This window comes from Falco biarmicus, chromosome 18, assembly GCF_023638135.1.
Source record: "Falco biarmicus isolate bFalBia1 chromosome 18, bFalBia1.pri, whole genome shotgun sequence".
In the NCBI taxonomy this organism is placed as follows: Eukaryota; Metazoa; Chordata; class Aves; order Falconiformes; family Falconidae; genus Falco; species Falco biarmicus.
In genome coordinates this window covers 5,360,157-5,375,428 of record NC_079305.1, presented here as the reverse complement: position 1 = coordinate 5,375,428, position 15,272 = coordinate 5,360,157, and the positions used below count along the sequence as shown (strand labels likewise).

At 60.6% G+C, this 15,272-nt stretch overlaps 1 protein-coding gene across 2 annotated transcripts; it reads right to left on the bottom strand.

Moving 5' to 3' along the window:
- Positions 1–2,538: 2,538 nt before the first annotated feature.
- On the bottom strand, positions 2,539–14,687 carry ZNF703 (zinc finger protein 703). Of its 2 annotated transcripts, XR_008818977.1 has the most exons (3): positions 14,465–14,687; positions 12,046–14,055; positions 2,539–8,693 (listed from the first exon to the last, which is right to left on the bottom strand). XR_008818977.1 is itself a non-coding variant. In XM_056321730.1 (2 exons), exons 1-2 carry the CDS (start codon positions 14,675–14,677, stop codon positions 12,676–12,678), a joined length of 1,593 nt encoding a protein of 530 aa, XP_056177705.1. In that variant the 5' UTR covers positions 14,678–14,687; the 3' UTR covers positions 12,004–12,675. The 2 variants fall into 2 exon arrangements, 1 of the variants encoding a protein (XP_056177705.1); XM_056321730.1 differs by lacking the exon at positions 2,539–8,693 and having other exon boundaries at positions 12,004–14,055.
- Between the last annotated feature and the right edge of the window lie 585 nt (positions 14,688–15,272).

The following is a 15,272-nucleotide window of genomic DNA, read 5'->3' as shown; positions in this document are numbered from 1 at the left end:
ATCATTACTTCTGGACCTGGGGCCAGGAACATTCGGTGGTGTCTGTGCCGTGGCTCTCTGGTTTTTAACAGCACACGGCTTTTTATATGAACAAATGGTTTATTACACCCACTTCTCTCCGGCACTTGAAAACTTTTTCATCCCTGCCCCATTCCTCCCTGCCCCACTGCAGTGGAGCCCGTATAAAAATATCTTGCGGGTTTTACTGCAAAGTTAATTGAGACAAGTTTGAAGGTCTCAGAGCGCTCTCGTTAGCACCACGGTCCCAGCCTGCCCAGACCCGGGGCTGGCAGGTGGGCAGCCCCCCGGGGACGTGCCCCAGCTTGAACACTGCCGGGGAGCGCGGAGGGTCCCCCCGCCCGGGGCACTGAACCCTGCAGGGCTGCTCCGCCAGCACCGGTGTAAAGCGCTGTGTAAAAGTCTGTCTAACCTCATTAGCTGTCACAAGTAACAATGCTGGGCTGGCAATAAAGGCAATTTCGAGCCTGTTGGCCATTAATCACCCCCTGACAGTTGTGAATAGGGGTGGAAAAACTCTGTCCCCACTGTTCCTGCTTTGGCGTTTAAGGTTACCTCCGTGTGCAGCTGGAGCGATGGGGTGGAACGCTCTTGCTCACCAGTCCCATCCTTGTCCCATCCCCATCCCCATCCCCATCCCCATCCCATCCCATCCCATCCCCATCCTCATCTCCATCCCATCCCAACCCATCCCATCCCATCCCATCCCATCCCATCCCATCCCATCCCATCCCATCCCATCCCATCCCATCCCATCCCATCCCACCCCCTTCCCTCTCCCCATCCCCATCCCCATCCCCACCCCTGTACCCATCCATCGGTGCTCCCAGCACCCTCTGGCACGGCCCTGCTCCCCTCCCTGGGCTGGGTTGCTCTGGTACTCCTGGGGGAAAGCTGCTCTAAAAGGCAAACCTGGTGCTTCGCTCACCTTGATGCCCAGTAACTAATATGATGTTTGTAAAGTGCCTCGAGGACGAATCGTGCTCCATGGGCACTCAGTGCTGTTGTAACTCACTGCAGCTCCATGAGGCTTTTACCTGGGACCTGGGAGCTGCTCTGGGTGCAACGGCCCCCGCCCATGTGCCAGCTGGTGTGGTGACCTCTTTATTGGCATGGGGAGCCCTGAAGCCATCTGGTGGAACCCCAAAATTGCCAGTAACTATTGCAACTCCTACTAGAGCATGGCAGTAGCAGGTGACCTAACGTTCACAGGATTGAAAGTGCATAAAAAGTTGATTTTTTGTTTGGCTGGGGAGAAAAGAGAAAGCTGCTCTCTAGCTGAAACCTAAAGGAGCTGCCGAGCCCAGCAAGGGAAATCCCTGGCAAGAGCGGGGCTGCCAGTGCCATGGCGGGGCTGGGGGGCTGCAAGGCACTCAGCTGGGCCCCTGGCTGCTCAGACCTGGCTTTGAAAGGGAAAGATGGTGGGGAGAGGGACTGTGCAGGGGGAAATATTTAACAAATTAAGTCTATCGAACGTTATTTGCAGATTATGGTGCAGAATTGTGTTAAAGTATGTCCGGGCTCGTTACATGTCAGTGCTAACAATACAGCACTTGGCAATCAAGGCAGTTCTGTGGCGTGGGCCATTAATCATCCTCTGACAGTCCTGAGCTGGAAAGGAGGAAACCGTTCACATGTGCTCACTGCACCTCTTCACCCTCACTGCAATCGGGGCAGGAGAAGTTCCCTTTGACTCCCTGCCCACCCCAGCCCCAGCAGCGGGTGATAAGCAGAGGGTCCTGATTTCATATCCCAGGCATTTTGAGGGGTGCTTGTGGCAGGCAGAGAACAGGGCTGGCGTTTCTGCCACTGCCACAACAAATCTCACGGTGCAAACAAGCCCCCAGGTGAACGACCCCTCCGGGAAGAGGCTCTGAGGACAGGGTTAAAACACATGGCATTTCAGCAGCATTTTCCTCTCCAGCCTCCATCCTATTGCTCCACAGGCTCTTGCTCACATCTAACCTTGGGACTGGGGGGTTTGTCCTTGCAGGGCACGGTCCTGGTGGGAGCCAATACCGCGGTCCTGGCACAGTGGAGGGGAGCTCACCCTGAGGCTTCGTTCCGCACTCCATGTCGTCCCACAGACGCCAGCCCCGTGGCCGGGCGCCAGCGTGCCAGGTCATCCTCCCAGTAAATAAAGAAGCAATGTTTCCAGCCCCCCGACGCTGTTTTCTAAAGGGAAATGATTAATGGTGCTTGGAAACCACAATTCATCCAAGGAAAGAAAGTAGATTTACCCGAAACATGCGTGAGAATTAGCACTCGGATCAGCTCCTAGGGCAGAGGAGGGGAAGCTAATGGCAAACAGAGCCCGTCTGTGTGCAGGGGGAGAAAATACCCTGCAAAAACCCGGGCTGGAGAAGTGAGATGGAGCTGGGGGTGGGAGGAGGAGAGCAGCTGCCAGAGCTCTCCTTGAGCTGGAAATCTCAGTCACTCCTTCCTTTTCTTCATCTGCCCTGCAGCCGAGATGGTCAGGCAGAGCAGAAGGGTAATCTCCTCCTGTGGGCCTCCCAGCACAGCACAAGGCAGGATGAATGCTGCTGGCGGGACCCAAACTGGTCATTCCCAAATGTCCCAGAGGTTCCTAGGACCAGGGAGAAGCAGGAGAGGTTTTGCACCAAAACCCGGAGAGTTCCTGCCTGCAAACAACAAATAACTTCAGAAAAAGCCTGGTTTTGGGCTCGGGGAACAGTCTCGTCTTATTCCTGCTAGTGGGAACCACTGGGATGACTGGGATGGTGCTGGGGTGGGGTGCACCACAACAGCACTGTTGAGCCATCGCAGTGCATGCTCTGATTGTCCCCCCAAATGGTGCTGAAGTGCTTCATCCCTGCGGTGCTGGAAACCTCAGAGAGGGGCAAAACACATTTTTCCTTTGCGAGGGCAGGAGGGAAGCGGCTGCCGTAGCCCTGGCCCGGAGCACGCTCCCACTCAGATGCAGGAACCGCAGCAGCATCCCACAATCAGCAGGTCCAGCTGAGCCACAGAAACAAGGCAGGGCCCCATGGGCTAGGAATTGCATGAAAAAGGCCTTCAGGCACAAATCCTGACCTGGATCCAAGCTGCTGGGCTCTCCTCTGCCCAGGGACCCTGCAAATGCTGGGAAAGCAGAGAGGGAGGGGAAAGGGCTTGCCGGTGGCATAGATTTATCACCTGATTCCAGAGATAAAAACAAGATATCTGCCATGATCTCTGCTCTGGATCAAGGCAGTGGCTGGCCCTGCGCAGGTCCCATCCCGTGAGCGGCACAGAGGAGCTCAGAAAGGGTTCCAGGAGTATGATTTATTTGTGGGATTCCAAGAAGGGCTGGGGAAGCCTTGGTGAGGTGCTGAAGCCCAGGTCAGGAGTCAGCCCTGTCTTGGTGATATATTTAGAGCAGGATAATGTAAGCGACAGGAGGGAAAAAAAAATAAAAATATCTGTGGAGGAGGTGCAGATCCGTCCCCTTGGCCGGGGAGTTACTGGATGATCTGAGCCAGGGAACAGATAGTTGGATTTCCCTAGTTTCTCTCTTCAAATAAATCACAACTCCAGAGCCCTTTAAACTCTGCAATATGATCTGTTCCAATAAGGAAGGGAATGAAAGGCTGCGTCTCTCTGGAAGCCTCCAGAGCCATAAATCTACTATGTACAAACACATACCAGATTTCCAAGTGCATTTATTTTATTGTATTGTTTTAACAGAAAAATCAAACTGCAATAAACTCAGTCCCTCATTAGCTGTCTCTGTGTCCAGGCCAAATATTGCTAACGAATAAAATCAGGACAAAGGAATGTGGCTGTCTGTCAAAAGCCCGGCCGGGCGCTGACCCCCTGAAAGGCGCTTCCCTGCGAGCCCCACGGAGGTGGCGGGATGGGGGGGAGCCGAGGGACCGGCTCCTGCACTGCTCATCACTGCAGGTTTGCTGGGGTTTGTCGCCCCAAATCCAGCACCCCTGCCATGGACCCAGCATCCCTGCCATGGATCCGGCATCCCTCCCTGGCCTGTGCCACAGCAGCTGGAGTTTAGTTTAGGGGTTTCTTGCATGAGTTTGTTGTGGCCCCTGACGTTATGTGCCCCAAGAGAGATGCTAAAGAGCAGCGGGAGCAGAGGACAGTTTGGGTGGGGGACATGCGCGTGCCCCTGCCCCCCCAGGCTCCATGAGTGTGCCCGGCTGCCCATGTGAAGTGGCTTGCAGAAGCATGTCTGAACTCATTACGCACTGGGTCAAACAGCACCCAAACTGGCAACTGGGGCAGTTTTGGAGTTGTTGGTCATTAATCATCTGCTGACAGTCCTGAAGGGTCCGGCTGCTCTGCTGAGCGCAGCTCTCCGGGCGGACAGCAGAGCCTGGGGACGGGGACGTGCCTGGCACCAGTGGCGGCATGGAGAGCACAGTCCCCAGTGACCTGCATGGAGCATCCATCACGTTTTCCCAAGCCCCCCGAAGTCGCCCTGGGGGATGCATGCAGAGGATCCAGGCATGGAGCAGCACTGTCACGTCCCAAGTGCAGGAGACGCAGTGACTTGGTGTGATCCGGAGCAAAAAAAAAAAAGAAAATAAACCCTGAGCTGCCCAGGAAGGAAAAAGGAGCCTGTCTGCAGGATTTATGGCGTTGGCGCGGCCAAGCCAGAGAGCCCAGAGCAGCGCCCGCTCCGCGCGGGTCCCGCCTCAGCCCACGGAGAAATTCCTTACTTATTGAATCACATTTGTCATCCCTAAATACATATGCAGGCCCGTGTTTCTGAATCCATAAACATCTTTAACTAACTCCGCTCAGCGAGGCCTCTTTCAGCAGTAATTTATATTTAACTTTTTCCATATGCGGGGCCTGTCGCGTTGGTGTCATTTCCGGGAAAACCAGGGGGGCGTGGGGGGAGCCGGGGGGAGAGCAGCGTGTCTTGGCCCGCTGGAGCAGCCCAGCTGCTGGCACGGCGCGAGAAATCCACCCGGCAGAGCCAGTGCTCATTAATCATTTGAACTACTAAACTGCCAGCTCCTTTCAAGATCTTTCAAGAAGTGTTTTCACCCAAAATAGAGTTGAAAACGCGCCGGGCCCTACTTTCAGAGTCTCATCCATCTGGCCATTATGGGGAGTGTCAGGCAGCTCTGACAGACAAGGCTGCTCTGTTTGAGGGGCCCCGGCTCCCGCAACCTGTCATATCACAGGGCTGATCGCATCTGACAGCTCCATTTGTACCTACCCAAGAGATAAAAGGGCCGTTCACAGCAGCGGAGAGAAAGGCACAGGGGAGAGGAATGAGTAGGAGCACCCCAGGGCGGCGGCGGGATGTGGGATGCTGGCAGCATCCCTGGTACCCCGCTCCACCCCATGCTGCACCGCGGAGACAACTGGCCCCTCTCCCCAAAAGCCCATCGCTGCGCCGTGCTGGGGTGCAAGTGGAGGGACATCAGCATGCAATGTGGGGTGCAACCTGGAGCAACCAAAGGCCAGGAGCTGGAGGGGCTCTGGTGCCCGTTGCCCACCCTCTGGCTGAGCCACAGCTTGGTGTCAAGCTCTCCCCATGCCCTGGCCTGCACAGAGCACCCCCTGCAAAGCCCCTGGAGGTGCCAGCCCTGCCCTGGCTCTGCCTTGGCCTCCCCGCAAACTCATCTGCATGTGTGCCGGGTGCTGTACACAACCCCCAGTGCTCAAGCAATGTGAGCCAGACCCCCAAAATGGCAAAACAGCCCCCAATGCTCTGAGTTTCCTCCACGGCTGGGAGGGCTGCGGGCTCTGCTTTGCACCAGGACGCACTGAAAGCAAGCGACATGACTGCCGGAGCTGGAACTCTGGGAAACCAGCTGCCGACAGCCTGGTGCTGCCCTTACAGTGTTCCCTGGGGAAAAACCCCACCAAGCCCTGCCCCAGGACTCCCTTCTGGCTTTTCACCCCTAGAGAAGCCAGGCAGGTTCATCAGCAAGCAGCGGAGCACAGCTTGTACAGGGGTCTGCTGGTGCGTGCCGCAGGATTGCCCCACCGGAGCCATGCCGGTGCACACAAGTCAGAAAAGTTCAGGAACTATCAATGCAGGAATCAGGGCAGAGCACATCCCTGCAGCTGGAGGAGCGGACGAGCTGTGCATCCAGCAAGCCCTTTCCAAGCAGTTGTTCCTAATACAACATTCAACCAGACCCTACGAGAGGTTCAGAAGCCCCAGAAATAACCAAGGGCTTTGGGGCTCCATTTCTCAGCAATTGGGGCAGCAAATTCCCCTGGGCAGGTTGAGCAACAATTTTCTTGCAAACCTCAGGTTGCTCCATGCCCGTGACAAATCAGCAGCTCCCCACGAGCCTGGCTCGCGCTTTGCTTCACGTCAGAGACATTTTCCACAGAACGTGGCTCTTCCCACCTCAGAGGGAGGACCTGGCCACCATCCCGCTCCAGCCCCACAGACATCACCGAGCCTGCACAGGGAACTGGAATGAAACCCAGTGAAGATAACCATTGCTCCAGCAGAAACAATTAGTCACTTCTACAGGAGCTCTACCCAGCTGAGCAGGTATCCCAGCCTGGCTGCCAGCTTCACCACTGAGGGGGCGATGAGCAGCCCCATCCTTGCATGGGTGCGGGTCATGAACCGGGATGGTGAAAGGGCTGATTGCTCTCCAAGTGCTGGTGGTGGAAAGGGGCTCGTGGCACTGTGTGGAGCTCAGGGGCTGCAGGACAGCCTGGCCAGGGGCGAAAGTGGGAGAGGAGGCGGCACCAGTACCCCAGGCTCCCACTGGTCCCTTGTTCCTTGGAGCAGCAGCATCTCCCTCTCCCATCGAGGCACCGGTGGCTGGCAGAAATGCACGAGCTGCTGTGGCAGGCACTGGCACTGGCATGGCCCCGTGTGCCGCTGGCAGCTGCCCTCTTGCAGACGTGGGGGACAAAAAAAAGGTCATTTCAGTTCTCTGCTCCAGTGGGGTGTCTGCAAGCTGGGTTTACAGGTGGTTAAAAAGCCCCCCAAAGCTGTCAGATGCCTGGGATGCTGCTTGTCCTTCAGCTGCCTCCAGGTTCTGCTGAACCGGGAGGGCTCTGGCTCTTGGTGCTTGGAGGGACGACCTCTGGTGTTTGGGACCATGAGGCTCTGGCGGAGGTTGCGTTGCACCCTGCACAGCGTTGAGCGTGCCACCCAGCTCTGCTCAGTCCATCAGGGTCAGCTCTGCTGGTGCGGCAGTGGCGTTCCACCATCTCTTCCTGCAAAGGTGGGTCCATCCTTGCAGAGGTCACATCCCCCCCGGCCCACCTCATGCACCATGCTGGAAGGTGGGATGAAGTCATGGTAAAGCTGCTCCAGGAGGTTTCCATAAACACTGTATTAGAAAACATTATGGTCTGTGGAAATCTGTTTGTTATTGTGAAGTGAGCTACAGGAATATACTCTGTAAACTGAGCTGTCAGCCCTGCGTCTCCCCCAGCGTTCTCCAGTGAGCGTTTAGCTGAAACATTTGTGTATACAGAATTACGACTCTTCAGTTATTCATCATGATAATAAACAGAGAGATAACTATTAACCATGCATCACAGTAATGAACAGTATCACTTACATGCGCACCGGCGTAAATCTGCACGAGCAGGGCTGCACTCTGCAGGGAACGGCTGCAGCCCAGCGCTGCTGTGGGCTCAGCCCGAGGACTGGGGAGGTTTGCAGCCTTCCAGCCGTTCTGCACCCGTGCTGGATCGCCACGCCGAGCTGCACGCGTCAGCCAGCCCCGGCACCCGGGATCAGACATTGTGGAAGAAGCAGGGAGCCACGGCCATGGGTCATGCTGGGCATTTCCCATGGGGTGCCAAAACCGGGTGTCCTGGTACAGTGGGGAAGACGCTGGTGCATCGCTGCTGCAAGCTGGCACTGGTGCCGCTGGGAGGATTCACACCACACACCAATTTATGGCCAGGGAAGTGACAGCAGTGGCTCTTCTGCCGTCATTCAAAGCCATACAAAAGTGTTCTCACATCCTCAGCATTCCTGGTCACCGCAGCTCCCCGGGTGCTTGCCCATGCTCTTCTGGCTTGGGGGGGTCGCTGAGCACCTCAAGGTCTTTGCTCTTCTCCGCTTGCCTCCTCCAAGGCCTCTCATCATTTGTGCTGTTCAAACTGGCTGGACACAAACCACAGGCCAGGGCAGCGCCAGGCTCCGGCACAGGGCTGTGCTCATGGCTGCAAACCAGGGGTGCAGCTTTGCATGCCAGCACCCCCAGGCTGCCCCATCCGCTCCGCATCACCGCCGCCGGCTGCTCCCTTCCCAGCTCCAGCACACAGCCCCAGGCAGCAGGAACACTGCCGGCGGCAGCGGTGGCTGCAGGGGCCACCTCCGAGCATGGCTCTGTCCCTCCGGGTCTGCGCTCAGCACGCGTGGCATGAAGCGTCCCCCAGAGCAAAGCCCTGACCTCTGGGCTGAGTGGCCAGGCTGGGCTCGGGGATGCTGGTGGGGGCACGGGAGGCGTCCGCGCCACTCCGGCTGGGAGGACAAACACAGAGCCTGTATTCTCCGGGGCTTCCACCAGGGCTCACGTGGAAAGAAAAGCTGCTTTATGCAGCTGAGAAACTTCTCATCCACCCACCATCGCTTCTGCTCCGGCCCTTGCCTCTGCATCCTGACCTGACCTCCTCTTGGCGGGCACGCAGCAGCCCTCGAAGACTTTGTGCTCCGGTCTGGTCTCTGCAACGCCTTGTACGTCTGTGGGCAGACACCTCTGCATCACCTAAAAGACATCGGGGATTTGTGTGCAGGAGAGGAAGGAAAACAACAACAACAAAAAATACGGCCTTGCGCTTTCATTCACGTATTTATTAGGTGGACAGATCATTTGTGGTCAGATGGGCTTCGGGCTTTACAAACAGGGATATTTATAAGGCACGCAGCGCGGCGGAGCTGTTCTGCATGTGCGTCCAAGTTATTCCTTCCCCAGCACAAGGTATAATGTTGCCTTTGTTCAGCTGCCTCCGACGGGCCGACACAGCAAAGCCTGCCGTGCCGCTCGGCTGTGCCCGCCGCTGCGCAGCCCTGCGTGCTCGCCGCTTACATAGCGCACAGTCCCGGCTCCTTCCACACACACCGCGGCCCTGGCAACTGCCGCAATAAATCAATAGGAAAATAGAGGCTGCCAGTTAGACTAAACAAGTGCATTTGCAAGGATTGCTAACCCTCATTAATCACTCTGACAGTCCTAAAAACACATTTCCCCTTTAATGACTGTATTTGGATAATCAGAGCTTTTTCCTCCCGGCCCGGGGTGACTGACGGCGGGTGCAATCGCGGCGAGCATCGGCACCGGGGTCACCGGTGAGTCAAGCACTGGAGGCCCCCAGCAGCTCGGGGCAAACCGGAGTCGCTGGCGGGCAATAGGGAGGGGAGCCGCCAGCACAGCCTCCAACGCGCCGCCAGCACAGCCTCCAACGCGCCGTCCCCGCGTCCGACACCCACCTGCGTTACCCCAGCCCACCCGCCCCAAGCCGCCCCCCACCAGCTGGGTTTGAAAGGGTCTTTTTTCTGTCGCTCCACGTTCCCTTTAGGTGACTTTTGCCTCCTGGAGAGGTTTGAAACCTTGCACATTTTTCTGTATAAATGATGCAACACATTAATGCACAGCACATTATGAAAATGGTAATTCAAACCCATACAACTCTAAATTAAGCCATACATTATCCAACCCACTCAGCCATATATTTTGTAGAAAGACAGGATTGAATCAAATCAAACCGAAACTGTGGAGTGCAGGTTGTTAGACAGAATGATTAATAAAGTGCATCCCAGTGCTCTTATTATAAATTGAATTCTGCAATAACCTGGGCATACATTACATAGGGAGTTATTTAATATATTGGCAACACAATCATTCCCCGGCAGATAAAGCCCCCGAGTGTCGGCTGCTATCAGATGATACTTTGCAGTGTTTACACAGCCTGGCCCTGGTGCTGCAGTCTTTAGGGAGGGGAAAAAATATTCCTCAGGGAACCTTCTGCGTGGCAGGACGCATCTGAGCAGCATCCAGCTCCCACCGTCGGTGGAGGAAATGCCCATGGGCTCAGTTTTGGAGCTGGGAGCATCCTGGCGTGAGCAGGGGTTTGGGGGGAGACGGTCCTTTGCCGTAAAGGGAGGATGCACCCAGCAGCTTGCCCTGCTCCCAGAGCAGGGCTCCGGCAGGACGGTGAGCTGTGCCAGCCCCTCGCCCCCTGCCCGGGCTGCTCTGCGACAGCTACTTGCTGGCTGGCACATGACACGGCCCTGGCAGCCCCGAGACTCTGCATCGGCTGTGCCAGGCTATGGTGCCTTGTGCAGGCCCACGGGCATCGTGGCATCACCCTCCCGCCCCACGGCACGAGGCTCTCCAGCAGTGCTGGCAGCGGAGACCTAGTGACAGCCAGGGAGAAGCACGGTGGAACGCAACGCTGCGGCAGGGACCCACGGCAGGCACGGCATTTCGGAGCTGCAGCTCAGGAGCCGTGAATTACACCGGGGACCGACGGCGCCCAAGCAGGGCTGACACCGAGCAGCATCACCGGTGGGAGTGGGCGCCCCATCCAGGGAGTGGCGGTGCTCCCGAGGGGCAGGGGGGCCAGCATACCTCCAATGCCACCGCATAGCTCCGCAGCAGAGGGGATGGCAACACTGGAGCTGTCCTGCCAGTGTTGCGCCCGCTGCCCTGTGGTGCCCAGCTCCACAGGGAACGTCAGCCGCAACGCCCAGAGCCAAACGGTTCGGCATCCAGCTGGGATGCGGGGATGGGAGACACCAGCACGGCTGCAGCAGCCTGGGGCTGGAACCCCTTGCCCCAGGGCAGAGCAAACAGCCGTAGTGAAGCCCCCTCTGCTCTGAACCCAGACGTCCTCTGCACGTCCCGGGCCATCACCCTGCAAACATCCTGCCACGAAGGAGCGGGGCCAACCGCGGGGAGACCCTGGGCAGCGTCGGACCCGAGCCATGTTCACAGCAGGGCAAGGGGTAGCTGTGGTCCTGCAAAACCTTCCTCCCCCCAGCCTCGGGGGGCTTGGGGTTGGTGCTGCCCACCCCTCCGCCAGCCAAGGGGAGACCAGCCCCGGGCACCACCGGCCACTCCTGTTTCCAGCAGGAGACCCTGGCCAGGGCCCTCCACACCAGCCACACGCCTACGGCGACGCTCACGGGAACGGGCAGAAAAATAAAAATCCCATTGGCAAAACCAGCCCCTGTTCCAAGCGCATTATTTTTCAGCTCAAAGGACACAAAGGAATTTAAACACAGGGCATAAGGCAATATAGAGAAGGCAATTAAATCGGATTAATTGCATGACTCACCCAAAATGCAACAGGAGTAACGCGCTCAACAGCCCGAAAAAACGAAGTGATGGGGGGCGACAGGAGCACGTGGGGAGCAGGGGCAGAGCCGGGGGTCCCGCTGCGAGGGCTAGGCTGTTGCTGGGGGAGAAGCCCTGTCCCTGGGGTGCAGGGTGGGCAGCAGCGCAGCCCCCACAGCAGCTCTGTCCGGGGGGGGGGGGGGCAGCCGTACCTAGCTCAGAAGCCCTTTATCACACACACACCCCGCGCCGCACGCTCCTGGCACAGCAAAAAGATTAAAATGGGGAGGGGGCACACGGGACCCCACGCGGAAGAGGGTCCCGGGCCCCGTTAATATCGCAATTCCATCCCTAAAACTCCATCCCCGGGGGGTGGGGGGCGCCACCCGCCGCCCCTCGGGGAGCACTGGGGCTCTCCGCATCCCGTCAGCTCCAAACGCCTTCTCGAACCTTCCCTCCGCCGCCACGCACGGCAACACCCGGCGCGCTCCTCCCGGGACACGCACCGGCGGGGGCCGCGGCCCCGGGCCCCCATCCAGCATCCCCCCCCCCCCCCCAGGGCCGGAGCGGGCGGTGGGGCTGGGGGCGGCGGGGCGGCGGCGGGGCCGGGCGCGGGGGCCGGCAGCCCGGGGAGGGGGCTGGGGGCCGGCCGCCGCTAGATGGTGCTGGGGGCCCGCGGACCCCCCAGCCGCGGCGGCGGGCCCGGGCGCGGGGAGGGACGAGAGACGACACCAGAGGGTGGATATAACCAAGAGTCATTTATTAACAAAACGAGACTTACCCGGCCGGGGTCCGCCGCCCGCCCGCTGCTCCGGCCCTCGGGGCGCCGCTCCTGCCCGGGGGCGCCGCTCCTCCCGCCGCCGGCCGCGCTCCGGCCCGCTGCCCCGCCGCGGGGGAGGGGGGGGCGCGCAGGAGGGAGCCGCGCCGCGGGCCGGGGGGCGGTGCGGCCAAGGCTGGGCCCCTCCGCCCCCGCGGGCACCGAAAAAAAAAAAAAATTAAAAAATATTACATCTGTTAACTTTACAAATGAAGAGGAACAGAATCCCAGAATGATAAACGCGGAGAGGGAGGAGGAAAATGCTTTTTTTTTTTTTTTTCCTTGTGTGTCAGGAGTCATGCAAGAATTTCTCAAGGGGGAAATTAAGAAGGGGGGAGGGAAAAAATTTTTCAAAAGAAACAGAAAGGAAAAAGAAAAGCCCCACACCTGCAAAGTAAAGAATTTTTTTTCTTTTTTTTTCTTTTTTTTTTTTTTTTGGACACAGACTTTTTGCATACCATTGATTCATTGGTGTATTAATGCACTTATATTCCCAGCTTTAAGCTAACATACAGTAAATAAATACACAGTCCAAGGAGGGAGCAGGGGGCTGGGGCGAGGAGGGGGCTGGAGCAGGGGAAGGGGCCGCCGTAGTTACTGATATCCCAGTGCAGAAGCTGAAGTTAGTCTTTGGCCGTAGAGCGCGTATGGAGAGTAGTAAGGTCCGGCGGCCGGCAAGGAGGGCACCGGCAGGGCACCGGCTGTGGGCAAATGGCTCTTGCCGTAGGGGTGGTACCTGTTTAGTCCCAAAGTGTGTGGGCTCCGCAAGGAGAGGGAGGCGGGTAACGTGTTGGGGCTCCCAGGGGCGGCAGGCGGGAGGTGGAGGTGGCAGGAGGCTGCGGAGCCCAGCCCGGAGGTAGGGTAACCCGCCAAGAGTTTTTCCGCCCCCGGCAGGGCCGTGTGGGTCCGTAGGTGGGTGAGCAGCTCCTCCGAGGTGGCAAACCTCTTGTCGCAGGGTCCGCTGGCAGACACCCAGTTGCATATGTGGGGAAGGGGGTCGTTCTGCAGCATGAAGCCGTAGGTGTAGAGAGGATGGCCGGGCAGGCTGGGGGTGCCGCTGGAGGAGAGCGTGGTGTGCACTGAGTGCAGGGGGTGCGTGGGGTACACCAAGGGGTATCCGCTCTTCAGGCTGCCGGGGTCGTGCACGCAGCTGGAGCAGTTGCTGGAGCCCAGGTGCGAGGCGCTGTGGTAGCTCAGGCAATAGGGGTCCCGGCATAATCCCTGCATGAAGGAGGGCGGCGAGGCCCCGGTGAGCGGGCTGGAGCTGGGCGGCTTGCCCGGCAGCCCCAGCGCCCCCGGCAGCTGGCTGCCCACCAGGCCCGGCTTGGTGGGGTCCAGCCCGGGCACGAACTGGGACGGGTAGCCGGCGTAGGCGCCGACAATGGAGCCGTGGTAGCCGATGCTGGAGGGTGGCAGGGGGAAGACGGAGTGACCTGGCTTGTAGGGCGAGACGGGGGCCACATGGCCGGCCGGCGGCAGTGCTGGGGGCTCCGACTTGCGGCCCGACGGGGGCTCGCCGTGCGCCCCGGGCTCCGCTGCCCCGCGCCCGAGCCCCCCACCCGTCCCCTCGGGGCTGGGCTTGCCCGCCTCGGGCTCCTTCTTCTCCTCGGCGCCCTTGGGCTCGGAGTGCTGCGGCGAGGCGCCGCGGGAGCTGCCGGGCGAGGCGGCGGCGTGCGGGGGGAACGGCGGGCAAGCGGCGCTGGGCACCCGAAAGCCGGCCTTGTCCGTGCCCCCCTCCTTGCGTGGCTCCCCGCCGCCCTTCGAGTAGGGCTTGAAGCTGGACTTGTCCTCGGGCGGCGCGTCCCCGCTGCCCGGCGGCTTCAGGGCGGTGGGGCGGGCGGTGGGCTCCTTCTCGGGGGCGGGCTGCCCGGCCGAGGCCACGGCGTTCAGCTTGGAGGAGGGCGGCGGGTCGGGCTTGCCGATCTGCGAGCAGGTCTGGGCCAGCAGCGCCAGCGGGCTCTTCTTGGCGTCCAGCTGCGGGCGGAGCGGAGCCGGTCAGGGGGAGACCCCGACGGCGCCCCCGGCCCGGCCTCCCCCCACCCACCCCATCCCATCCCCAAAATCCCGGGGGCAGCGGGGCCGGGCCCGGCGCCGAGCCAGGGCGCGGGGGACGGAGGGGGACGAGGCGGAGGCGGGGAGGGGGGGGGCGGGATGCGCCCGGCCGGGGAGAAGGACGGGGCTGGGAGGGGGGGGGCAGCCGGGCTGCAGCGGAGCGGGGGAAGGGAAGGGAAAAGGGAAGGGAAAAGGGAAGGGAAAAGGGAAGGGAAAAGGGAAGGGAAAAGGGAAGGGAAAAGGGAAGGGAAAAGGGAAGGAGCCGGGAGCGCCGGGCAGGGACGAACCCCGGGCGGCCCCGGAGAAGCGGGCGGGGGCGGCGGGCACTGACCTCGATGGGGCTGACGGGCGTGGAGGAGAGCGGCTGGAGGTACTCGGGGTGCAGGAGGTGGCCGCCGTGGGCGCTGAGCATCTTCAGGACGCGGATGGGCAGCCGGCTGGCCTGGCGCAGCGGGTCGGCGGGGGGCGGCCGGGGCGACGGGGCGCCCGCGGCTCCGCGGCTCGGCGGGGTCCTCGGCCGGGGCCCGCCGGGGGCACCGCTCATTTGGGGCGGGTGCGGCCGGGGGGGGGGGGGGGGGGGGGGGAGGGGGGGCGCCGGGCTCCGCGGGGCCGGGCCGGGCCGGGCGGGCGGCGGAGCGGCGGCGGCCGGCGGCCCCGGCGAGACGAAACCCTTCCCCGGCCCCACCGACACGTCAAATAGCCCCGATGGCGGCCGCGCTCCGAGGGGGCCGGCGCCGCGCACCAATCCGCGCCCGGCCGGGCCCCCGGGGCGGGGAGAGCCGCCGGTGGGGGGGGCGAGCCGCCGCCACCGCCCCGCGCCGCCGCCGCGTGGGGGAGAGCCGCCCACGGCACGGCACGGCACGGCACGGCACGGCACGGCAGGGCAGGGCACGGCGCGGCACGGCACTGGTGACAGAGCGTGGCACAGCTGGCATGGCACAGTGCTGCTCGCACACCTTGGCATGGCATGGCTGGCATGGCTTGGCACGGCATGGCACAGCTCGGATGGCATGGCACAGTGCTGCTCGCACACCTTGGCATGGCATGGCTGGCATGGCTTGGCACGGCATGGCACAGCTCGGATAGCATGGCACAGGGCTGCTCGCACACCTTGGCATGGCATGGCTGGCATGGCTTGG

Coding starts and splice junctions, on each gene's coding strand:
- ZNF703 (XM_056321730.1), bottom strand. CDS start 14,677: ATGAGCGGTGCCCCCGGCGGGCCCCGGCCGAGGACCCCGCCGAGCCGC. Junction 14,056..14,464: donor CGCCCGTCAGCCCCATCGAG/GTCAGTGCCCGC, acceptor CTCCGCCCGCAG/CTGGACGCCAAGAAGAGCCC.